General features: G+C 42.1%; 2 protein-coding genes across 11 annotated transcripts in view; one reads left to right on the top strand and one right to left on the bottom strand.

Moving 5' to 3' along the window:
- The first annotated feature begins 2 nt into the window (after positions 1–2).
- Positions 3–19,834, top strand: ANGEL2 (angel homolog 2). Of its 8 annotated transcripts, XM_065058426.1 has the most exons (12): positions 306–476; positions 558–699; positions 4,203–4,453; positions 5,430–5,539; positions 6,416–6,849; positions 8,451–8,704; positions 11,365–11,434; positions 12,704–13,125; positions 14,142–14,268; positions 14,922–14,982; positions 16,871–17,034; positions 19,327–19,834. In XM_065058426.1, exons 5-12 carry the CDS (start codon positions 6,423–6,425, stop codon positions 19,479–19,481), a joined length of 1,680 nt encoding a protein of 559 aa, XP_064914498.1. In that variant the 5' UTR covers positions 306–476; positions 558–699; positions 4,203–4,453; positions 5,430–5,539; positions 6,416–6,422; the 3' UTR covers positions 19,482–19,834. The 8 variants fall into 8 exon arrangements, with proteins under 8 accessions (XP_064914495.1, XP_064914492.1, XP_064914498.1 ...); XM_065058420.1 differs by lacking the exon at positions 5,430–5,539 and having other exon boundaries at positions 292–476; XM_065058427.1 differs by having other exon boundaries at positions 333–699; positions 14,142–14,211.
- Positions 19,835–20,616: 782 nt separating this feature from the next.
- VASH2 (vasohibin 2) overlaps positions 20,617–24,910 on the bottom strand; it is a 37,987-nt gene continuing 33,693 nt past the window's right edge. For all 3 annotated transcript variants that reach the window (XM_065058429.1, XM_065058431.1, XM_065058430.1), the window contains one exon: positions 20,617–23,078. In XM_065058429.1, coding sequence (XP_064914501.1) covers positions 23,009–23,078 — 70 coding nt within the window. In that variant the 3' untranslated portion in view covers positions 20,617–23,008. The remainder of the gene's footprint in view (positions 23,079–24,910) is intronic.

Below are 24,910 nucleotides of genomic sequence, written 5' to 3'. Positions count from 1 at the left end.
GCTGCTGTGGGGTGCTGTGCCTGGGTCTGGCGGCGGGGGCTGTGGTGGTTCCGAGCGCTGCCCGGGAGCCGCAGCCGGGCCCTCTCCTTCCTCCCCCGCACCGCTTCCAGCTGCCCCGTTTGACCCAGTTCGTCGCAGGCTGCTTGGATGTGGCCGCCGCTGCCGGAGCCTGGAAACCTTCACGGCGTGGATGAGGCCGAGGTGTCCCGGTGAAATGGTGCAGGCGGCAGCCCCGTCCTGCGCAAGGCAACCTGCTGGGGCCGGGCTGTGAGGGGTTTACACCCGCAGTGACCCCCGAGCCCTGTCACGGACAGGCGCCCCATAGCAGCTGCAGGCGCCATCAGCCCTTCCCGTGACAGAGCTGACACACCGCTTCCCGCATTACCGCGGGCTGCTTGAAGATGTGCTGCCCCAACTCTAAAGGCCTGTAACGCAGAAATGACTCACTGGTTTTGAAGAGGAGTGTGAAGAGGAAGGCAAGTTTGATAGTTACTGAATCACAATGTTTTATGTTTTGTGTCTTCTCCAGCTTCTTTAAGCTGGACTTCTCCCTGCAGATGGGCTTTCATGAGTGCACAGCTCTGCAAAACACCATGGTGCAAGGAAACTCTCCAAGGTGTGAGGTCCATGGCTTCAGTTCAAAGGAGCAGAACTTTGTGCCACAAGACATTCTTCTTTCATGGATTCGTAGGACTACAGGTACCTTCAATTACTTGGCCATAGTGGGATCTATGCCAACGTAGCTCTATACAAACAGAGAGCACACTTCTGATTATATTAACTGTTTGTTTTCTTTTATCACTGCATTGTCATTCATCTAATAGCAGATGTTAAAATATCAGTTTCCTTTATCAGATTATTAATATCTCTGATCTCATGGAGGTCTTTAACACAAAGAAAATCCATTTCCTTTTAAAAGATGAAAGCGCCTTGTCCTCAAGCTCATAGAAACCAAGTGTCTCCGTTGAGGACAGCAGAACAAATCTTTACAACATTCCCAGTTATTGCTATGTAAATGAAAGCTCTTCTTCTATAATCACACTCATTTTCTGAGTTACAGATCAGATTCATTTCTACAGATCTAGAAGCACAAGCTCAGCGTTTGGTCTTTCTGAGCACTCTCAGTGTGACATTGTTTGGAAGCACTGCCAGAGCTTCTCCTTGTCCATATTCCCAGTGATTATAAGATTACTGTTACTCTTAATTTGGACACTGCCCTCACTCAATTAATATCCCATTATAATGGGAATTCCAGCCTGCGTACCAGAGGCAAGCAGGTTCTGTTAACATGCAGAGTGAGGGAAACAGGCGTGAGAGGACCAGCTGTTCCCTTCCCAGTGCTGGTCTGACAAGAAAAAAACAAAACAAAACAAACAACAACAACAAAAACCCTTGGTTTGACAGTCCTGGAGAGCTCAGTAAAGTCGGGTCAGAGGGACTTCACAGAGATGTGTTCTAGCACCCAGATACAGCTGCTGTCCCAGAGAAAGGTAACTGTCCATGAGAGAATACAACTCTTCCTAACATGTCATAGGGCAGGAACAGTCCAAATGTGAGTTTTACAGCATCCCGCCTCTTTTTTTTTAATTTTAAAATTTTCTTTTAGATTATTTTGACATTCCCAGCTATCAAGTTACTAGAAAGATTCTTCACCCTTTTAATCTCTAATAATTGCTTGAAAGGTCTGGTCTATTTTGCATGGGAAACATTTTCTTAAGGAATGGGAGAGAGGACACTGATTCTTAGAAGCTCACTTGCCACTCTCTTATCTTCTGAGAGAGGAAGAGTGTGTCTTTTACATCTTTTGGCAAGGTGTTGGTACATCTCATTTCATGGAATTAACTATCGGAAGGAGCATCTCAGAGGTAGTTTTATCTTGATCATCATTCTCCCAAAGCAAGTTTTTAAGTCCCAGAGCTAAAAGATACACGTCAGACTCCATTAGATAGTAACTATTTTCTTGTTTCAATGATAATGCAGTTGAAGTTTCAATGAAACAAACTTTCAAAGAACAGAACTTTTGTTTGGAGTAATTTTAATGTACAAATGACAGAACATAATCTGAGGTTTGTTTAGTTCTGAAATGAAGGGGTTGAACGGAATGATCTCAAGGATCATTTTTTATTCTCATCTTCTCTAATTTTAGCTGTAGGAAGCTTGCAGCTACTCAGGTGTAGTGCCGTCACATAAAAAAACAGCTGATTGAAAATCCACTTGCTCAAGTAAACATTTCCTAGCGTGGTTTGCTAATTATTTAATGCATCGTGCAGCTTATATAACCCTCTAGGGTAGTAACATGATTAGACAACCAGTTCTGGTACAAATTTGCCTATGAAGCAGCACTTGCTTGTAACATCTTGTAAGATGTGGCAGTTTTGAGGTTTTAATGTTATTAACAGAATCAATGGAACTGAAGCCATCATTGACTAATCCTTGATAGATTATTTAGTAGATCTCATTTAAATTTTAATAGCCAACTGATGCATCTTCTGAGAAAAAAACATTCTATCTTGAAATGGTGTCTAACTCAAAAGTTAGAAATTTTGTGGGAGGAGGAAGGGAGAAGCAGCAGTAGGAGTAGAGAACAAAGCAGAGGAGGGTATATCACAACCGTATAACTCCATAGATGAGCCAAGAAGGACAATAAAAATTATTAGATACATGGAATAACTTCTTCGTGCAAAACAATGGAATAGTCTGAGATTTTTCAGTATGGAAGAAGGAACAACGTGAGGGGACATGACAGTGCTCCATGAAATCAGGAGTGGCATGGAGAAGATGGATGGGGGTGGACTGTTCAGTCTCTCGACACAAGAACCAGAGGCCAGTGAAGCTGGTATGAATGAGGTCATAAAATTAATAAAATAGTTCTTCTCATAATGAGTGCTAGACCTGCAGGACTCTTGTCAAAGGATGTTGCTAATTCAGAAAGTTCACAAATTCAAGTACTTGGGGAAGAGAAACACCACGAGTACCTAAAAAGACAAACACATCAGGCTTAGGAAATCTCCAGAGCTGAAAACAGCTAGAGGCAGAGAGTGTGTTCATTTGAAGTTTGCCCAGCCCCTGCACAGCTCTAGGCATCTGCTGCTAACCACCGCTTTTAGAAAGCAGGAAAGTGAGCTCTGAACCACCATGGCTGTTCTTATGTGCAGCATAATCAATCAAAACATCCCTCAGTGAGTCAGTAGCTTCCATTCACTAGGGAGTTTCGAAAGCTCAAATGACGCATAAAATAATTTGGCAAACCAGAATTTGGAGATACCTGTTTTGAAGAATATCTCTCAGCAGGGTCTGGCCAACCTAGATACACAAAATAATAATTGGAGGAGAGTAAACAATCTGCAATTAAGCACTACTGGCTTAATAAGAACTTTCCTAGGTCAAGGCAAGAAATAATAGCAGATTGAGATGAGAAAAAATCTGCACCATATTAATAGGTTAATCTCTTTCTTCTATTTTGTCTGTTACACAACTAACTTTCATGCTTATCAACATATCTTCCTTTTCATTAAGGCTTATTTTAAAAAAATCCACCACCACCAACAAAACTTCACCCCTTGCTTTTTTCCAGCATCACTACTGAGATTACTATTATGTAAAAACCTTTGAAGTCACAGAGTAACTTGGGTGTCTTATGCAGGTCAAATTACAGAAAATAAATCCGTTCCATGGGAAGATTCCTTCTGTTCCTAAAAATAACAGCAGTTGTTGTTGCTATAGCTATGGTTTACTGTCTTGTATCTTAGAAATATATCCAATACATAAGAAAACTTGAAAAATATAGAAAAGAACAAATTACCAAAATAACATAGGTCTTGAAAATATAGTTGGGACATCTTTTACTACCCACTTATTATGGAGGTAGTAGCTTTGCTCTCTTATCGCATTGTGAAGAAACTAATAGAAAACGGATGGGTATTTTTGCCTTTTGCCAGTAACTAACTTGTGTCTAAGTGGAAAACCCAAAGTGGATTTGACACATTGCGTAACCAGCACACTCTTAACTACATTATTCCAGTTCCAGTCTTCCCTGCTACTCCTGGGAAAGCTTTAAAATTATTGTTATTTAAAGTCACTTTTATGACACAAGTAAAAGGAATGCAGAGAAACAGTATTTTACTTGATTACAGTTCCTGCACAGCATCTGCACTATTGAGCAGTATCATATTTCATAGGCTTTGTACTATGTTTCCTTACAGTAAACAGAGCCAGCACTTACTCTGTCCTCAGAAGACCTCAGGAAAGCCTTTTAGCTGCTTATTCAAGCGGCGTCGACAGAGACAGGGAAGGCTGTTGGTGCGGGTGCTGAGCAGCGGTGCGTCCATCCGTGTGGCAGACAGGTGTCCCACCCGTCCCTCAGGCTGGGTCTCAGCCTGCACAGAGGCAACAGTCGCTTCACAGAGCATCTTCAGGGGCATTTTAGCCGGAGAATGTTAAAATACTATCTCAGGTGAGTGGGTTTTGTTTTTTCTGTAAACGGTAAACATGGTGCTGCCACCCTGAAGTGGCACCTGGAAACAGGGGGCAGCCCTTCCTTCAGACACTTTGACCCTACGGGGATGCACAGTAATGTCAGGGAGAAGGCGGCATATGGAAACTATTGCATTAGCAGGGTGTTACGTCCATTGGAAACAATCAAAAGTCTGCAGTCAAGCAGCCCACCACCAGCTTTCACTGGTGCTGCTCCGGGATGGCTCCCCCAGGGGCCGGGACTCTCTCACAGGCCGCCCTGCCCCAAGATGGCGGCCTGGCCTCGGCGCCGGCTTCCCGGGACAAATATGGCCGCGGGGCATGGCGCTGCCATTAGACTACAAGTCCCAGGAGCAGGCGGGCGTGGGGGGCGGTGCAGCCAGCGCCCGTGCGGGGTGAGCGGCGGCCGGCAGCGCGGCGGCGGGCGGAGCTGGCGCTGCCCTGGGATGACCCCCTCCGGGGGCGCCGGGGCTGCGCGGAGCCGGTAGCGGGGCCCCCCTGGGCCGGGCCCGGGCCTGCCGAGAGGTGAGCAGGTGTTGGGAGCCACTGGGCCGCGGCGGGGCCCGGCAGCCGCCTGGGCGCTGTCGTGCGCGGGGCCGCGTGGGGCTGTGGGGCAGCAGCCGGCCTTCCTCCCCTCCGCGTCCCGGAGGCCGAGGCGGCCTGTGCGGGGCTCCCCGCGGCTGGTGCGGCCCCGGCAGCTCATGGGCAGCCCCGAGTCCCAGCCGGGTTGGGGGCCGGGGAGCGGCCTGGCCGGTACCGCGGGAGCAGAGCCCCCGGGCGCGACGGGTCTGGGGGTGACTGACAGTCCCTTAAGTACCCGCCATTAGGCAGCACAGGGCCGCGGTAACCAAAACACAGGGCGGGCGTGGGGCTTTCCTGTGCCGGGTGTCCTGTGGCGTTTAGCGGGGTTGGGGTTTTAGGCAGGGAGCCTTTCTCAGCGCTTTTCCTTAACACAGGTGTTCCAGGAGGCCTTGGCAAAGGAAACGTGCCTCTCCCTCGCAGCTCCATCTTAGCGCCGTGGTGCCCCGGGGGGTGTTTTGCTTCTGTGTCTGTCGAGCTGCTGCTGGTGCGTTGGGGTGGAAAGCGCTGTTCCAGGACAAGCTGGGTTTGCTAAAAGTTGTCTTGTTCGCTAGGCTGAATGACAGCTGGGAGGTTGCCACTTTAGTTCAATACGAGATAGTACCAAGCTTTCATATGTTTTGTTTGTAAGATCAAAATACACCTTCTTATTTAAGCAATGAGGAAGCTGAGGCGTATTAATGTCACTTGGCCTTCCTTCCTGCGTTTTTGTTGATACATGGCTGTTCTTTTTTCTGAAAAGAAAAAAAAAAAGTAAGAAAAAAACACCTTGTTTTCATGGCTTTAATCATTAAGCTGTGGTTTTCCCACCTACAAAAGAAATAAGAATACAAATTTAATCTATAAGCTGGTATCAGATGTGCCATGAGAGTTAGTACCTCTGTTTCCTTGTTGGCATTGTGGTTTGAGCCAAATTAGTGGCTTTTTTTTAAACAAATTTCTGACTGCTTGAAGGAAAGTGGTTTTCTGATTCCTTTCAAACAGGCTTATCATGAAGTTAATGTAGCATGCAAAAGTGACCTTTTGTAAAGGTCATTCCACTAACCACTTGAAAGATCTGAAGTTGAATTCAACAAGGCAGAAAATAAATTGTAAATAGTTTGTCAGATAGGTGGAATTTGGAAAAGAAATGGCACTTGTAAATCTGAAGGGCAGAAAAAGATACAAGATCACTTTATAAGCCTCACTTTGCTTATCATTTAGAGAAGGGTTTAAATATCTTGTATCTAAAAAGGTTTTAATATCTTGTGTGTGTTAGCTTGTAGAGAAAAAAATATCTTGTGTAAGCCATGCCCAGGATGACTTGCATCTACAGGCAGGTGCAGTTGTGTGTGAGTAATGAAATGTGCGCTTTCTTTGGTAGACACTCCATGCTGCCCCGTCATGTGCAGAGGCTGGGCAGAGACTGGATTGCCCACTGGAATGGTTCTCAGGTACTCGGCTTGAACAGCCCCATTTCCAGCTGTTTGAGATGGGCAGGACACTCTCCCTGGGCTTCTTTTCCACTTCCTGTTCCAGTTGACTTCTCAGCAAACTGGAGACTCCCTCCGTTTTTTGGACCTTGGAGACAATTTCAGAACTCTAACTGGCAGCTTGAGAACTTCACACAAAGTTCTTGCTTTCACCTACCTTACCCCAGTATGAAATCTGAGGGAGAGGAACCATCGACAAAGAAGAGAAGACTCGGTAGCCAGTGTGATACTTCAACTCCTGAAGAAGAAACAAGAGTGTCTAATGAGAAGGAACCATTGTGTCTTTCTGTAGCACAGGATGAAGAAAAACATACCAGCAAGAAAGGTAAGAGATGCTCTTAGCTCATTTTTGTTGTTTATTTGTAATGCTAGACACATGCAACAAGTTATAAGCAATATTACCTGCACTTTTTGAGTTACTATTTTTCTTGCTGTCTCTCTCAAGAAAGCATCCGTCTTAAGAAAGTTGCAGTTCTGTAATGCTGTTTGGTCTGTGAAGTTGTATTTTGTGCTATCAGTCTGCCAGAACTAGATTCACTGCACTTGATGGTAGAACACAGTCAGTTCTGTGAGAGAGTTGCCCAGCTGGGGTGTCCTGAGCTTGGTTCAGACAACTCCCTCTCAGGTGTCTGTCAATAGATCAGGACTGTTAACTTGGGCACTCTTAAAGCAAAAAGATGTAGTGAACTTGCTATAGGGCTGAGCTGTGCTGGCCATTGTACAGCTTCATTCTGTGTACTGTACCTGAGCTCATAAGCCCCGCTGGACCTGAATTGGCTTCTTTCCGAGCCAGTTATCTCAGACCTACGTAACTGTGAATTAATGGACTGAATTTTAATGATGTTTGCTTCCAGCACGATGGCACGTTTCTGTTTTTACAACTATGTTCTCCCACTGGCATGTTAGCAAGTTTTGTGTCAGACCATGACTGGCAGAGCAAACAGCAGAGGCGCTTATCCAGATAAATATAATAAGAAGTGCAAAGATGACTACCCAACTCAGTAACAGGCTTTTTGGAAACTCTGAAGTGTCTGCTTCAGCTTATTACAGATATAATCTTCTATGTAGCGTACAAATGTTTTACTGACTATTGTGGATATAAACAGTTTTGTCTACCGTGAAAGAAATAGAGGGACAGAGTCAAAATTAAGGCCCTTGTGCAGAAATCCTTCCTTAACAAAATAAACTGGAAATTGTATTACAACTGAAAAAGGCGAAAGACGCCATCAGCATCCCAAAGGCATTTTTGGACAGAAATATCCACAAGGCTTAGAAATGTCATAGCTGTGGCAGAAAGGCAAAGAAGTTATTGGTAATTATGAGACTTATTAATTTTTTAGTTTCTCAACCTCACAGAGGGAAATCAGGTTCGTTATGTTTTGAGGCCCCTGTAATGGACCCTGTTGCAGCTGATGGCTCAGTTTGTCAGACTGTATGCGGACTAGAGGTGACCCTCCACTCATAACCTGTTGCTAATCATGGATAGAGAGATCAGCAAGGTGCCCATATGCTGCTCTAAAGGGTGTGTCCCGTACTGACATACCCCATCTCCACTGAGGTAGTGGCAGAAGGTAGCATGAGACTATGTCAACAGACTGGATTTGGTTTACTGGTTTGACAGCCCTTCTGCAGGGAGCGGGGTGGTGTCAGCAATCTTCTTGGAACATGCCAGTTTCCTAACTTAAAAGCAGTTTGAAATTCAGGGCATGTAATTGTTTTGTGCTGTGGTTTGGGGGTGTGTTTTTTGCTGATGCTCATGTAAAGTTTGTCTTAAACAGAGGATCTTAATCACTGCTAATCAAATAAGTTTTAGCATTGCATAAGCAGTTTGAAAGACAAATAGTTGTCAGTAGTGTGATTTCTGAGAGCAGTAAGATGTCATATGGTGTACTACGTAACTTTTTCTGCTTCATGTGTTTTTAACAGGAACGGTCAAAAGACACTGGGAATATTTCTGTCAGCACAGTAGAACAATGAAAATCTTAGAAAAAAAGGAAACTGACCAAAGCAATACAGAAAGTGAGGCAAAATTTGATTTTACAGTCATGTCCTACAATATCCTCTCACAGAATTTGTTAGAAGATAACTCCCACCTGTACAAACACTGCAGGCAACGGTTATTAATCTGGACATACAGATTTCCCAACATTCTACAAGAAATCAAACAGCTGGATGCAGATGTGAGTAGAAAATGAGTGTGTGGATATTTCTGAAGAACTGATAAACTGAAGTAGCAAATTCTTGCTATTCTTTGTTTTTTATAGGTGGGCTGTCTAGTGAATCAAACTGAGCTTTTAGTTATGTCATGCTTAGCAGTAGTTTTGATTTATGCTCATGCAGTAGTGTATTCTGTGCGACCTAAACTTACAGTAAAGGCAAACTCTATGGTATATATTGCTCATAGTTGCTTTTTTTGTACATACCTTCCTGAAATGGTCTTTTTGATGTGACTGATGTTCTGCTGATACACTACAATTTTTTTACAATTTTAAAACCTTCTTTCTTCGTATAAATCTTTCTTAGTCTGTACCTAGATCACATTTGAGTAGAATGCTGTAAATAAAGAATTGAACATAAAACAGTTATACTTGCATGAGCTAAAGGTCCACCTAGTCTAGCATCATGTTTGTAGCAGTAGCTAATGAGAGATGCTTAGAGTAGGACAACAGGGCACCTTTCTCCAGGATGATTTCAGCTCCTGTGACTGTACAGTTTAGGAAGCTGCAGAGCTGGAGGCTCTCTCTTTAATTGTGCTATAAGTTATTTAGTGCAAAGGGCATGCAAGACTGAGTAGTTGGTCATCATTTGCAAATACTTAATTCTGTACACCACATTTTTGTGGAAGAAAAATAGTATACGTGCACATAGGAGGGTCAAATTAAGGCAACCTCCAGGACTGCCATTTTCTAACTTTAGGGTGTGTGACTTCAACTTCACGTTTGTTTAGGTAGTAGGAACACCAAGTGTCTGTATATTCACTGAATCAAAAGTAATTTTCTAAAATTTGGCTGCTAATCCTTTTGAGCCATTTGTTAGGCCAGGTGATGGAGAACTTCTAATTTGTTTGGAAGGCAAACGCAAATATTTTTTGATTGTATGAACACTTGGGTGATGATGCTGCAGTGTGGATCTCTGAGATTAATGTCTGAGGTTGAGAGAAAGATGAAGCTGTTAGTAGTATCCATGTGAAACTCTGATCCAAAGTATTCCTCATTCTCTCTGCCTTGGTACTCTGCACCATTTGACTCGTGAACAATCTTGCTATTGTTCTCTGCTGAGGAATAACTCTAAACTTCTGCTTAGATTAGGGTCTGAAAAAAGTGCCTTGCCTGTTCTTGGTTGATTGTGGGGGTTTTTGTTTGGTTTTAAGGACATTTACCACTTATTGTTAATCGGGAAGTCAAGTCAGTAAACTTTTTGCTTCGTTCATTGTTCAGGCCAATAAAAGTTTGGTGATGGAATCCAACCTGTTCATGTCAGAAAAAAAGTATTGGAAAGAAAAGTGATTGTATTAGGGAAGCCACAGAGAAACTGCCTTGTACCATTTGAAAAATGCAGTCATGTTGGTATATAGGCAGGAAGCTGGAGACTGAAATCCCCTTTAAGCTCTTCCTTTAATCCTAACGAATTTATACATACTTGTACATACTTAGCTGTGTAATGAGATACGTTAGTGGGCTTTCTGAAGGAGCATTGGGCAGAAGGGGTCTGGTGAGGATGTGCCTGGCACTGTTAGTGGTAACAGGCAGATCTCCAGGGTGGAAGGGCTGGAGTCAGAGCCAGCCCCTCTACAAAGAGCACTCAGGGTACTTGTGAAGGTCTGCAGAGCCACACAACGCAGCGCTGGGGCAGGGAGGTGACACCTTGTGGTTCATTGAGTCATGATGAGCAGCTGCTCACAGACCCTGACAGATGCAGGTGCCCTTTGTGCAGCGGAAATTCTTCCTAAAGGATGTAGACTGTTTTGAACTGTAACCTTAAAGTGAAGCAGAGACTTCAGAATATTGCTTGTGACTCGGTTCTCCTTGGAGACTTTGAATGAGGTAGTGACAGCTGTGTAGGTGAAGTCTGTTGCTGCAGTTCAGCAGGCAGCGCTACCCCATCACCCTTCAGGAACTCATCCTTGTGCCAGAGCCCTAGGGTGGTTATATATCTCTGTGTTACTGCACTGTGCAGGGGGAAAGCTCCAAGATGCTCAGAACTCTCTTAATGGAGTATTTTAAAGCTAATCTTTGGTTCAGGTTGTCATAATATGGCAACTTCTTGTTCATGCTGTAGTTTAGCCCTCTTCTAAGCTGCTAAGAACGTATTACACAGAATCACAGAATGTTTGGGTTGGAAGGGAACTCTGGAGATCATCTCGTCCAGCCCACCTGCTATAGCAGGTTCACCCAGACCAGATCACGCAGGAACATGTCCAGGTGGGTTTTGAATGTCTCCAGAGAAGGAGACTCCATAGCCTCTCTGGGCAGCCTGTGCCAGTGCTCTGGCGCCCTCAGAATAAAGAAGTTTCTCCTCATTTTCAGACAGAACCTTCTATGCTTCAGTCTGTTATAATAATAATAATCTTAGTATGTTATTAGTGAGCTATTAGCAGGTCCCAGTTTGATTACATTTAATGTCACATATGAAAATGTGTAAGAAGGAGTGGGAGGAATTGGGGAGCTCTTCACAATCTTAAGGAATATTTCTATAGGAGAGTGAAACGTTTCATGGGAAGCAAAAAGCCTTTTTTTTTTTTTTTTTAAATATATACCTATACAGACTGGCCAACAGAGAGATGATACGGCAGTATTTTGATGCACTTACTAATATCTTTTTTTGTAAACTTTTGCCGTAGGTACTCTGTTTACAAGAAGTGCAAGAAGACCACTACAGAACAGAGATCAAGTCAAGTTTAGAATCCCTGGGTATGATGAAACTCTTATGACCTTGTCTTGTCCCCTGCCCTAGTACTATTTTCCTCAAAAAACCCTTATATTATAGAATCAAGTGTCCTACAATCACATGCAACAATGTTGTGTACCCTCTTTTTTTTAAAGTCATCAGGTGCTCTCTTGAAACTACGTTAGTGTTTTCTACCAGTATTCCTGTTGGAGAGCTTTTCTAGGGTATGTTTTTCTCTGGCTTGAAACGTTCCAAATATCAGCACTAAATTTTACGCTTGGTCAGTTTATATTCATTAGTTTTTATACTGGTGCTGTCAGTCAGCCTAAATAGCACTTATCCCTCTCACGTGTGAATTTATGGTAAGAATATGCTGCTAGGGGTATGATGTCATGGTGGTTTAAATAATTTTATTTTTCCTGGGTTAGTTTTCTGTCGGCTTACTGAATTAAAAGTAAGTGCCACAACAAGTGGCTGGAGCACAGGGCCTGGAGCTGGGAGAGAGAAGGAATCCCTGTCCCAGCACTGGTGTGAGCTTGGAGATGGACTCACTCCACTTCATGAATTTATATGGCACAGGCTGGGCAGTGAAGCATTTTAAAATGGCAAAAAAACTGGACACTGTTTCAGGTTCATTAGTTTTCTTTCTTACATAGGTAAGGCATCATTAAAATCTGCATTTCACCTGTACATAAAATGAAGAACTTGGCAAATGACTATTTCCAGGTGGACTTATTGAGCTCAAATATTGTCATTTGATCAGTGTCTCAGTTTCCTTGTTGAAAGCTTCCCTCTTGCTGCTAACTGTATAATTACATAATTGTGTAGATATGTTTGAGAACTTCATTCTGTGAATCATTTTAGACTGTGATTACTGATTTTGATTGGAATGCTTCACTGGTATTATTCCTAAACCTTTGTGGTAACATCCAGAAAAAAACTTTAATATGCAAGTCCACTTCTATGTGACTTGTGAGGGTTTTTCCCAGTTTTGGTTTGGGCTTTTTTTCCACATGAAGAGAGAAGAACATGCCTGATGTAGTAAACTACATAGATCCTCACACATCACAAAACCCACCAGACCAGGTTTCCTGTGGTATCTAAACTGAAGCTAGACAGAACAGGCAGCCTTTTGGGTTCACTTTTCTCTGTGAACTTTACATAGTCTTTGGCACTTCAGACTGGGTGTTGACTGCCATGTGAGGAAAGTAGCACAAAGCTTTTTATAATTTTTATCAAGATAATCTCTATTACACAATGGTATTTTATGTTTTTAATTGCCTTTCTTGCAGGGTATCACTGCGAGTATAAAATGAGGACAGGGAGAAAACCGGATGGCTGTGCTACTTGCTTTAAAACTTCCAAATTTAGCCTGATCTCATCAAAACCTGTGGAATTTTTTCGCCGTGATATTCCGCTCTTGGACAGGGACAACGTTGGATTGGTGTTGCTTTTGCGGCCTAAATTCCACTGTAAAACTAACGCTGCAATCTGTATAGCCAATACACACCTGCTGTATAACCCAAGGCGAGGGGACATCAAACTGACCCAACTTGCAATCCTCCTGGCAGAGATTGCTAGTGTTGCCCCTCAGAAGGATGGGACCTTCTGTCCAGTTATCCTCTGCGGCGACTTCAATTCCGTTCCTGGTTCTCCGTTGTACAGATTTATAAAGGAAGGAAAGTTAAATTATGAAGGACTTGCTATAGGGAAGGTAGGTTATACTTTTCACTTCTCTCTCTCTCTCAAGAAAAAAGCAAACAGTTTATTATTGATTAAAGATAAATATTTGAGTGGTACTAACACACCATAGCTGGGCTTGTGATTATTTCCAGCGCAGTATCCATCTTGGTGCCCTTTATGCAGTCTGCAAAGTGGGGGTTACTGTGGAGTTACTAAAGTAAGCTTGGGTATTTCTAATAGCTGTCCCATACTGAATAGTGGATCTGCTTCTAGCTTACCAAAATTAAAAACTTGCAAACATTAATTGTTCTTGAAAGATATCCACAGGATGATTGTATCACTGTGTTTAAGTGTCCCAGTCTTTAAGTAGTATAAAATAACTACTTAGTCAAATACCTGCTGTGTACTCTATGGAAGGATGGCCCTTATTTTAGATAAACTTTGAATTACAGTGGCTGGAACAAGTGTAAAAGCAAAAATGCAATTAGATGCCAAACCTAAACTGTTCCAGGTTAGATGGTTTTTTTGTTGTCAGTACTTCTATGTAGCTGTTGGATGTGTCAAATGCTATTTAGTAGAAAGTAATTGGAGTGTATACAGTGAGAAAACAAGAGAAAATAGCCCCGCTGGTGTTTGCCAGTGGGTCGTTGTTTCAAGCCCCACTTTGACTTGCTCTCAGGAGAATAAGCATCATGAAGATAAACTGTGTCTGCAAGGGAGCTCTGTATGCTCAGTCCTGTTGTGTTGTTAAAAGTGTTCCGGGTAGTCTCAGCTTAGTGTCACAAGAGCTGTCTTGAAAAATGGTGTAGCTGCAAAAAACTTGATAAGAGTTAACAAAGGCTATGTACATAAGGAGTTCTATTATTTTCACAGATTTAATAAGCCATTATAAATTATTTCTTCCAGAGGGCTGTGTTTTGGTTTGTTTGGGCTTTGTTTGTTGGTTTGTTTTTGCTTAAAACTTTACAAAAATGTCTTCTCATTTCCTTCTGTTGTTTTTTTGAAATGAGACTTCTATCTCAAAAAAGCTCCTGTTTTTTCTCTTAGGTCTCTGGACAAGAACAGTTTCCAAGGGGACAAAGAATCTTACCTATTCCAATTTGGCCCAAAAAATTAGGTATTTCGCAAAACTGTGTATATGAAATAAAACAGCAACAAAAAGAAGAAAAGGCAGGTCAGTTTCTAGGTTGATAGATTTTGTTGTCCTTTGAAAATATCATTTGGGTAGCACTACAAAACAGATCATCTGTTCTAGTGGGGGAAAACCAGCGAGTCTTGAGCTTGCAAAACTTCGTTGTTGGGCTTGTTAGAGTGTAAAGCTATTTGTTCACATAAGCATTTGCAAATTTGAATCTTTAGGAGATCATAGCTAGAAATTGCCATTCGGGAGCTGCTGTGTAATATTTAAACTGCTGTGTTGGCATCATAAAAGCCAGTTGTGCTGTGACTGGGAAGAGAGAGAGGGAGGAATGCAGCACATGTATGTGGCATGAACCTACATTCTGCTTCAGTGTTTATGTGTTATAATGCAAACACTTCATGGAACGAGTAAAAGCAAGTGATTCCTTGCACAGTATTATTACATCTTTCATCCACCGTTTTTTCTTTCACAGAAAAAACAATTTTAAATGAATGGGGCATAATTTGAAAGAGTCTTTGAAGGGGATCTTACTAATGGAATAGAAATTTAATCCAGCTTTGTGAATTGTATCTTGCCTACTGCAACAAATAAGTGTACTCAAAGATATTTTTTTCTGTAGCTCTTCAATATTGGTCTCATCTACATCCTATTTTTAAACGTAAACTGAATGTATTTCTATTTTGCAGAAGAAAAAATGGAAGCAGCAAAACCAGACAATGCTCAGAAGATTGTAATAGCACCTGAAAAGTATGTGTTGGGGGGGGAAAAATGGAAATCCTTGACTGGTTCCTAGTTTTGTGGGCTTGTTTTGGTTTTAGACCAAACTTGTATCTGATTCCAGATGTGGATACATGATGCTCACCCAACCCAGTCTGCCCATCTGACAAAAAAATCATCTTCCATTTAAACTTGAAAAGACTGATCTGGCAGCAAAATACTAGGATGGGAAGTTACGAAGGAGAGTGTGTTCTGGCAGCAATCTGCCAGATATTATTGCAGAAGGCGGAGGCAAGTTGTCTGTGGTGTTTAGATGGGTTTTTAATCTGCTTATTATAAGAATGCTTTTGACATCTTTTGTCACTTCTTGACATAAACAGGACATTTTGCTGTGTAGTGACATCGTAGGAAAGCTGTGAACTTCAGTCCGGTTGCAGAGACCTTGTTTTTTAACCCAGCATTGTCCAGCTGCTTCAGTGTTGGCACTTCTCTCTTCTGTTTTTGAGATACAGGTTTATCGATAATAATAAAATCCTTTAATACAATGTGAAATTAGGATAAAGGAAGGAAAGGAATTGGAAAGATCCTAAAATCCTCCTTGTCAAGAGTTTTGTGGCAGAATTTAGGTTCTGGGAGTCCCAGAAACTTGGAGTATCCTGGATCCTCTTACTTGGATCAAAACGTTTCCTTGTTAAACTGAAGGAGGAGGCCACCACTAGACTGCCAAGCAGGAAAATGTAACTGCTTTTGGAAAGGAACAATACATTTGCATTTTCCAAATTGGTAAAGGCATACGAAGGAAGTCACAGAAGGAAAATGCCCTGCGTATGTGCGATATCAGGCTCCAAGTCAGCCATTTCTTATCAGAAATGAGATCTTAGTATCACTGCAGACAGTTATATTAAAATACTTGGTGATTCTTGGTCATCAAAAAGCTAAATATTGGTATTTCTGAGACAATAAGTGGATAACAGGACAGGAAGCCTTATTCTATGGTGTAAATCCATAGTGCACGATATGTTGAACACTGCTTGCAGGGTGGTTTGTGTCATCTTAAAAAGAATGTCATGCAGTGAGCAGAAATGACTACCCTTCTGTGTTGTACAAACTGGCACGTTTATCAGTCTAGTCTAAATCAGGCAGATGACATGCTGATTTCTTTTTTAATTGTTTTGTAACCAGAATGTATTGCGGCTCAGGTTTAAAATGCAGCCGTGCAGGGTGAGGCGGGTAGAGTTGAGGGTTTATTTGCAGAGCTGACAGGAGCACATGGCTGGGAGGGAGCGAGAGGAGTTCTGCTGAAAGGTGTTTTGCAGTTTGCTTTCAAGATTGAAAAAAACAGGTGAGACAAGATGGCTGAACTTGAAGAGGAGCAGACTGACACGTGATGGGGAAAGACAAAATGGCAGCCTGAGGAGAGGAAAGAATAGGCATAGTCTGTCATGAAAACTTGTGATAGCTTTAGTCTAGGGCAGAAAAAAAAAATATAAACCTCAAAATCTTAATTTCTCTATGTGCTGAAGGGCCTGGTTAGATGAGTTCATAGTTTGTTGCTTTCCAATAAGCTGCTCTCATGGACACTTCTACCCATGTGTCAGGGAGAGGCTGCTGAATGAGGACACAGGTGAAATCTTACAAGTGTAGAAGGAGCTGAAAGTTAGGTATATTTAAAGTGTCAGTAAAGCCAGTTTTGATAGGCTCTTACATATCTGTCTTTTACTTGAAAAAGCTGCTGTGTTTTGCCTTCAGAGGTTTGGGCCACTAACACTAAAGGTGATGAGATTGGTTGCACAAGAGAAAGACTAGTTTGCATATCCAGATAATTAATTTTGTTCATTACCAGGAACTATTTTTTTCATTGTTTATTCTTTCTAGGAAAGACAAGAAAATTAAATTATTTTCTTTGATTCCTGTTTAGGTTGTCTTCAAAATTGCAGCACCATTTCAAATTGTCTTCAGTCTATTCTCATTACGTTCCTGAAACTGGGATACCAGAAGTAACGACTTGTCACTCCCGAAGTGCTGTCACTGTGGATTATATTTTCTATTCCGCAGCAAACGATGATACTGCTGCCCGGCCAGGTAAAGAAACCAACTGTTAATTATTTTTCACAAAAGCTAAATGGGAACGTTGGGATGCTGTCCAAAGGGAAACGTAGTGCTAATATAATCCATATGAAGTACCTTGGTGGTTTGTGGTAGTGCTTGGAGTGTCAGCTGTTCCCTGGGAAGCGTGGCTGCCTTATCACCTCACCACAGCTGGACCTGCAGTGCCACACAGGGCAAAGCTGTCACCCGACTGAGTGTTCCTGTGGTTCCATCTCAGCATGGACACAGCAGCTGGGGCTGCAGAAGAGCAGCAGTGTGAGTAGCACCTGAGAAATAAATCCTGCTGTCGGTAGCTCATGCAGGACCGTAGTGGCCAGACCTGCAACAAAGCAGTATTTCTGGTCATCTAAACAAAATGGTGAACGGAAATTTACGACATGTATTAAAACTGATAAATGAACTGTTTCTTAGCTGGCTTTTCTGATAGTCTCGATGTGATATCTGTCAAGTAAGTGACCTCGGTGGCCTTTCTTCTGTCACTTGCACATGCCCAGTTGTCACTCTCGTGATTGCAGTTGCAGCCAAAACTCACCAGATGGTGCAAGAAAGACACGGTATCTCTGCGAGTGAATTTCCCAATGGGTGACACAGCGCTGTCTACCTGCATTGCTGCTTTTACCACTTTCCATGTCATCACTAGTTCTGTGGTTTATCCCACCATGAAAGACCATTGCACCATGCAGGACTATCAGATAAATGGCTCTGCAGAACCTGCATTCTGCTCCTGCTCCCACTGTAGATTGCAAATGATTTTTACAAATCGACATTGCTTTTGGTATGTGAAATGAAAATACCACCTTCAGCTCTCATACCTTCAGACTAGATTGTTAAAATTGCGTCAATGCACAAAAGTGTCATTTGTCATAACATGCACAGTAAATGCTGTCTTAGTGTAAAATAACAAATACAAAAGCTTCCCAAATACAGAAATAGAAAATTCAACTGAAAAACTAGGAGATGAGAAGTACCTAAGTGACTTGTGAACGCCGTGTGATTTAACAGAGTGCTAGTGATTTCAGGGTGCATCCCTCTGCAAAATTTAATCCTAATTCACCTGCTTATATATTTTTGCACCATCACTTCCCCAGCAGAGCTATAGCAATTCTTTCTTTCTGCACTTGTTTTTCAAATAGATTCTTCATTCCACATCAGAATACAGGATGGGACCAAACTTGAATTCTCCAAGTAGTTTAAACTGGTGTGATTTTTATTCATTAGTTCTTAGAAACTAATAGCGTGGCCTTTCAGTTTTCTGATGGCCTGAGCCACTGTATTAAGAGTTGTCAAACCCTGAGCAAGCAAGTATTAAATGTGGCCTAGGCTGACTGACCATTTTTTTCCAGTTAAAGGGGTCTTTTTTTTTGGACAGTTCACACACATTATTCTCAGTTGTGCTTAGCCAAGTATTTGGTTTGGTATTCAGGATTTGCTGTGAAAGCAGGTCCAGTATCTACCCAAGTCCTGCCAGACTCTGTTTGGCTGGTTCCAGAGTGCTCTGAGTTGACTGGTCATCAAATGCAGACCAAGGGCTCTGTAACAACAACCTGCTGCTCTCTTGACACACAAGTGCTGCGCTGGAGGACAAATTGGCCTTTTTTTTTTTTAATGAAGACACAAATAATTTAAGTATAGTATAATAATAAAGTGTAATAATAGTGTGGCTGTGAGTCATCTGAGCAATGTGGTGTTTCTTAAGGGGAGATTTTTGGGGCAGGGAGGTTTGTTTTTTTTTCAGGCAATTATAGAAATAGCAGGAAATAATGGAGGAAGATCGCTTTCTTACGCTGAACAGTTAGAAAGGGAAATGCCAAAAGGCTTTCGTCCTTATGAGCGAGAGCTCCTGTATGACCCGCCTGCTGGAGGAGAGCTGTGTGCTTGAGGATGTGGAAATCAAATGTTATGTGAACCAGTAACTCTCAACAGATCCTTAATTGCACAAGCATCAGCTCTGTTTAGCAATGCTGTTGTGCTCAAGCGTAGGGCTGGGTTGTGTGAGGCTTTTTCAGGGGAGAATGGACAAATAAATCCCTTTGCCTTTCTACCTCAGTTTATCTGAAAAATGGAGGGGTAGTGTTTGAGTACTTTGAGCTCTAGTGTTTATGTGTCCTACTGTGAGAGTGTGATAGTAAACATGGATTTCTGAACCACTTTATTGGTAATTTTGCATGGAGCAGTAACAACTTCAGATTATTTCTGCCATACTGTTATATTCTTTCTGTATCGGCCCACGCTGATGAACGTTTCCACCCTTCCTTTTTTAACCAGGAGCAGAGGATTCTTTTCGTGGAGGTCTGAAACTTCTTGGCAGGCTGGCACTTCTAACAGAGAAAGACATTTGGACTGTTAATGGTCTTCCCAATGAAAATAACTCTTCTGACCACCTGCCGTTGCTGGCAGAGTTCAGGCTTATTGAACGTTAATAGCCAAAGGACTCTTTGTGTACGTACCGTTACCTTCACATTCTCTTTTCATGTAATTATTCTTTTTTTTAAAAGGTTCATTCAAGCACTGCTGGTCCGGTTTAAAGAAGTTTGCCTGCATGCTGATTTGTTAGTGTTGTATAAAGTAGACTTTTTAAAGAGATCTTTTTTATTTTCCCAAACATATAAATTACTTTATGAAATCTTAAAGGCAAAAAGAAAAGTTTTTACATTAGCTTCCTCTTTGATAATGGAAAACATCTGTGCCAGTCTCAAAAGGGCAATATTTTTCACAGAGATGCTGTAAATGGTTTTTATTGTAAAACACAGTAAAACTGATTATTCTCTGAGAACTGTGTGCTTCTTCAAGTAGAGAGCAGTACGTTTGTGTGCATGTCCCATTTTATAATGAGCTAAAAGTAATGTTTTACTACGAAGTTGCTCTGTAGACACTTCTATCTAAATATTTCTGCAAAGAAATTTCCTCAGTTACCTGAGGTGTATGTAGTCAGGGCAGAGGCTGCAAGAATGGGCTTCCAGAAGAACATTGCTTTGCAGTAATGCAAGTATTTGTTCTAAGAAGTTACTACTTTAACTTCTAAAAGCTTAAATATAAGTAGCATTCACTGGAATTTTTTAAAAAGTATCTGTAATAAAACCAAATTTAAGGAGCTACTTATTGATCTACTGTAGGAAGAAAAAAATCAGTTGACATGTTGAGGCTTCATATATACTGAACAACTGGGGGAAGTTTTTATTTTTCATTCAGTTGTTAAAAATGTCAGGTTCTACATTGAAATGACAGGTCCTGAGGTATTACTGAAAGAAAAACGCAGAAGCTGCTTGACATGATGCAGTCACCAGTGCTGCCCATTCAGGGGTGTTCATTGTTCCATCACAGTGTGGTTGCAGGGTTTAGAGACTTGTTTCAGTCTTTGTGTAACCTATTAATGGTTAGCTGTAGGGCTGTAGGTTCAGTTATTTCTCTGTAGAATACATGAAGTAGGTATTTAACAATCTTTAAAAAAATCTGCTTTAGTTTGTTCCCATTTGTCCTGTGTCTTGATTGTAGAAACAACTTTGATCTTTTCTGGAATAGAAACCTGGACAGGACCAAAAAAACCCCAACTCTAAGTCATTAAAAAAAGACTATCATGATATTTTATTGAAGTTTCATGCTGTGCATAAACATACAAGTGATAAAAAAAAAAAGTCATGCATGTTTTCTACACTATTTGACCACTTTGCAGTAAGTTAGAACAGTCACTAGAACCACACTTGAGACAAATGCCATAAGTTTCAAGAGAATATTTCAGCAGAACTTCAAAACAAGAACCAAAAGCAATTTGCCAAACACCTCTACAGCATTGAAAAGTTTCAGTATAAGTTAGAGGTTAAGAGAAAGTATCTCAAGTTGTGCTGGACAACAGTAAAAAACTGTATACCAACCACCCTTGCTTGAGCTGAAGTAAACCATGGTTTCATAGAAAAAAACCTTGCAATGCATCAGATAACCTTGTGCTATAAGATACACCTGATCAAACTACGTTTTTCACATTATTTTACCCATGAGAAATCTAAGGAATATATGAAAAGAAAATGTTTAAGTTACAGGACACAGAGCAGGACAAAGTTCAAAACAGAAACGTTGTGGCCGGTGTCAAATTACACAAATATTTCTACCAAAAAAAAAAAAGAGTATTTCCCTCTCTTCCAAAAATTTCCTATTGTGAACACAGGAATGGAAAAGTTTAGAGGAAGAGAAATAGGAAATGCTGCCCTGTAATTGATATGGTAATCTTCTATACGGTTGAAAAGCCTTCTTTTTGGGCCTTCTGAAATGTAATTAGCAGACAGTCCTTCATTGCTTGTCCAAGGTTGCTGGGTTTCATCCTTGTCTTCCTGTCCTAGGTAGGTGAGATTCACTGACTTTTTTTGAGCAATCAGGTCTGTGTATAAGCAATCATCTCCTCCTGTACTCATTCAATTGCTGGCTGAAGTAATTGTTCCAGGAACTTAAATCATTCTGTTTGAGCAACATTGTCACTAACAATGTTCTGTCTTCAGCAAAATCCCAAAAAAAGTGCATGCCCAGGAAGGGAGATACACAAGGCCCATGGCAGTGTCATCTGTAAGCACAGCACAACGGGTAGAGGCTGGACTTATACAATAATCCAGTTTCTATTTAGGCACCTAATGAAATATTTTCAGGAATGCAGCACTCGAATGCTTCCAGAGAGCTTCACTAATGCAAAGGGTGGACCCCAGTGAGAATCGTACCATGTCACTTGAGAATGCTGCCTTCCATCGCAGGTCCTTAGCTAAGCCCTAGAACAGAAGGACTGAGTAGGGAGGAGGCAAACAAGCTTGATTTTCAGCTATTTCAGACGTACAATTTAATTTATTGCTGAAGTTGTTCCAATAAGAGCTTCTTTTTTAGGTCTGACTAAGCAGTTGTTGCTACAACACGTATAGGAAAAACTCCCTACAGCAGCATGGCAGAAGGTTAACTTCAGCCTGCGATGTCTGATCTTAATATAAGATGTCAAGGCATCACTGTCTGAGACTGCTCAGCCCTCAAAGCCAAGCCACACACTAATGGTGAAAGAAAAGCATATAGACTCAGGTTATCAAGTCTGACATTTCTTCCCTTATTCCAGGAACATATATGAGAAACAAACTGACTAACAGGTGAACACTTGTCTCTACAAAACAGCAATCTCTACATTTTGTGCTTCAGCAGTGTAGTCCAGAAAGACTAAAAGCTTTCAATAAAGTATAAAAAAATTATGAAAGTTTAAAAATTCATTATTCATCAATTATCGTTTTTAAAAAAGCCTCGTATCTTGCCTAATAAATTGTCAGTGTTTAAGAATACACTTGCATATTACTATTACTTAGCATCTTTCAGCAACATGCACAAGATAATAATACAGGTGTGGCAGTAAAACATTCAGTGCCATTTTAATACTACCAGAAATGCTGGGAAACAGTACAAATCAGTCACAAAACAATAATACTGACAGTTTTGCATATCTATTAAGTTTAGTGAGGTAATGATGATACTTTAAAGACTCACGCCACTTCTGCACTGCTTGTTTTTATTGCTGAATTAAATATTAATGCTGATTTTTTTTTTTTAACTGCACTGCACCCCAGCACATCTTAACACTAAGAATATGATTTCTTTGTTATCCCAATGCTACTACCCAGCACAAATTCAATTACTGCTTGTACAGGGAAGTTATATTTGAAGAAACTCACACCACTGGAGTCACCTGCTACATGATGGAGAGAAAAAAAACTCTTCTAGTCTGATAAACATAATTTTAGGTTCTCTTCACTGATGCCTTTTCCATGACAGAAAATAAATACTGCCACTAAAAGAACTCCCCCCTTGTATTTTCTAGGTAAAACATTTATTAAAGAGTCCATAGGTTAATAAATAGTCCCATTCCTTCCAGCGGAGTGCAGGTAAAGTGCAGCGGGAAGCACCAGGGAAGCCCTCTGTCCTGCGAATGGCTCTGTCAGATGCGGAGCTGGTAGCCCACCTCGTTAAGCGTAGCCAGGTCTCCTTTCTTGTCCACCACCGCCGGCCTGCAAGCAAAGGAGGGAAGAGGGCGCTGCCCACCAGCAATCCCACACTGCCGTGCCAGAGTGCCAAGAGCCTTTGTCAGATCAGGAATGGTTTACTTCAAAATAGGACTAAGTAGATGTAATTTTGTCATCATAAGCATGGTGTAGCGTGATGAGGTACTCACAAGGGTTGCCTCTGAAGCCAAGCACCAGCAAAGAACAAGTCATCCCATCCTGGGGTCTGTGATCTGAGCCTGGGAGCGCTCCTCTCCTGATTTGAGAGAGGGCCTAAATGAGTATCTAAGACTAGGCACATCCCATCTGTGATCTGCTCCAGAGCAGGACTCCGGCTCTTAGAATAAAGTGCTAATTGCTGAAGGCAAACAGGCAGGGCTTTTCACATGGCCACAGCCTGGTGTCTCTCTGAACCCACACTTTTGGCTACATCTGTGTGAAAGGCTGGAGCCCACCAAGCAGAAAACACAAGATGAACTCTGTTCAGTCTCCAGGCATCTTATATTCTGATACAGTCACAGAACCATCGAATAGTTTGGGTTGGAAGGGACCTTCAAAGCTCATCTAGTCCCACCCCCTGCAATGAGCAGGGACATCTTCAACTAGATCAGGTTGCTCAGAGCCCCATCCAGCCTGGCCTTGAATGTCTCCAGGAATGGGGCATCTACCACCTCTCTGGGCAACCTGGGCCGGTGTTCTACCACCTTCAGCATAAAAATATTTTCTTTATGTCTAGTCTGAATCTCCCTTCTTTTACTTTAAAGCCATTAACCCTTGCTCTATTGCAACAGGCCCTGCTGAAAAGTCTGTCCCCATCTTCCTTACAGGTTCCTTTAAGTACATAAAGGCCGAAATAAGGTCTCCCCAGAGCCTTCTCATCTCCAGGCTGAACAACCCCAACTCTCTCCGCCTGTCCTCCCAGCAGAGCTGTTCAGCCCTCTGACCATTTCTGTGGCCTCCCCTGGCCCCTCTCCAACAGGTCCATGTCTTTCTTGTGCTGAGGGTCCCAGAGCTGGACACAGGACTCCAGGTGGGGTCTCACCAGAGCAGAGCAGAGGGGCAGAATCACCTCCCTCAATCTGCTGGCCACGCTCCTTTCGGTGCAGCCCAAGATACAGTTGGCCTTCTGGGCTGCAGGCACACATTGCTGCTCATGTCCAGTCTTCCAGCTACCAGTGCCCCCGAGTCCTTCTCCGCAGGGCTGCTCTCAATCCCTCCATCCCCCAGCCTGTATTGATACCAGGTGTTGTCCCAAATAATCACACATATACTTAAATGACCTGACAGCATATGTATATCAACAACCTGAAGCAAATGAAACCTTGAGGATGAGCAATCAGTCTTTCCCTATTTAGCAAGCAATGGAAAAGCTCCTGCAGCAAAGCTGTCAAACTGAAACAATCCCAGTGATTTATAGTCTATGGCAGTGTCTAATCTGAGAGCTCATTCCCGATTCTTAGCTATTTGCACATTAAGCCATGTTTGCTTTTCTAAATAAAAATGTTATCTAACATACACCTTTCTTTTAGCAGATGCTACGGCATGTCTGCTTCCCTGAAAAAGTTCAGCTGAAGCCCAAGCAGCACAATGTGAAGCTGGCAATGCCTCCAGCGCTTTCCTACAGCTCCTCAGACCTGCTTTCCAGCTCTTGCGCTTACTCTTTGCTCGCTGGGTGGCAGATGTGAGATACTGGTATGGACAACTGATGCTCTTCTGCCTAGTCACACATTGAATGCAACCTGTTTTTTTGCCACTTATCCAAGCACCTCTGTTAATAACCCCATCATCCTCTTTGCAATACTGCCCTTTACCCTGCCTCGTGTTTGTCTCAGTCTGTA

This window comes from Columba livia, chromosome 3 (assembly GCF_036013475.1).
Source record: "Columba livia isolate bColLiv1 breed racing homer chromosome 3, bColLiv1.pat.W.v2, whole genome shotgun sequence".
Lineage (NCBI taxonomy): Eukaryota > Metazoa > Chordata > Aves > Columbiformes > Columbidae > Columba > Columba livia.
This window is presented reverse-complemented; position numbering and strand designations above follow the sequence as displayed.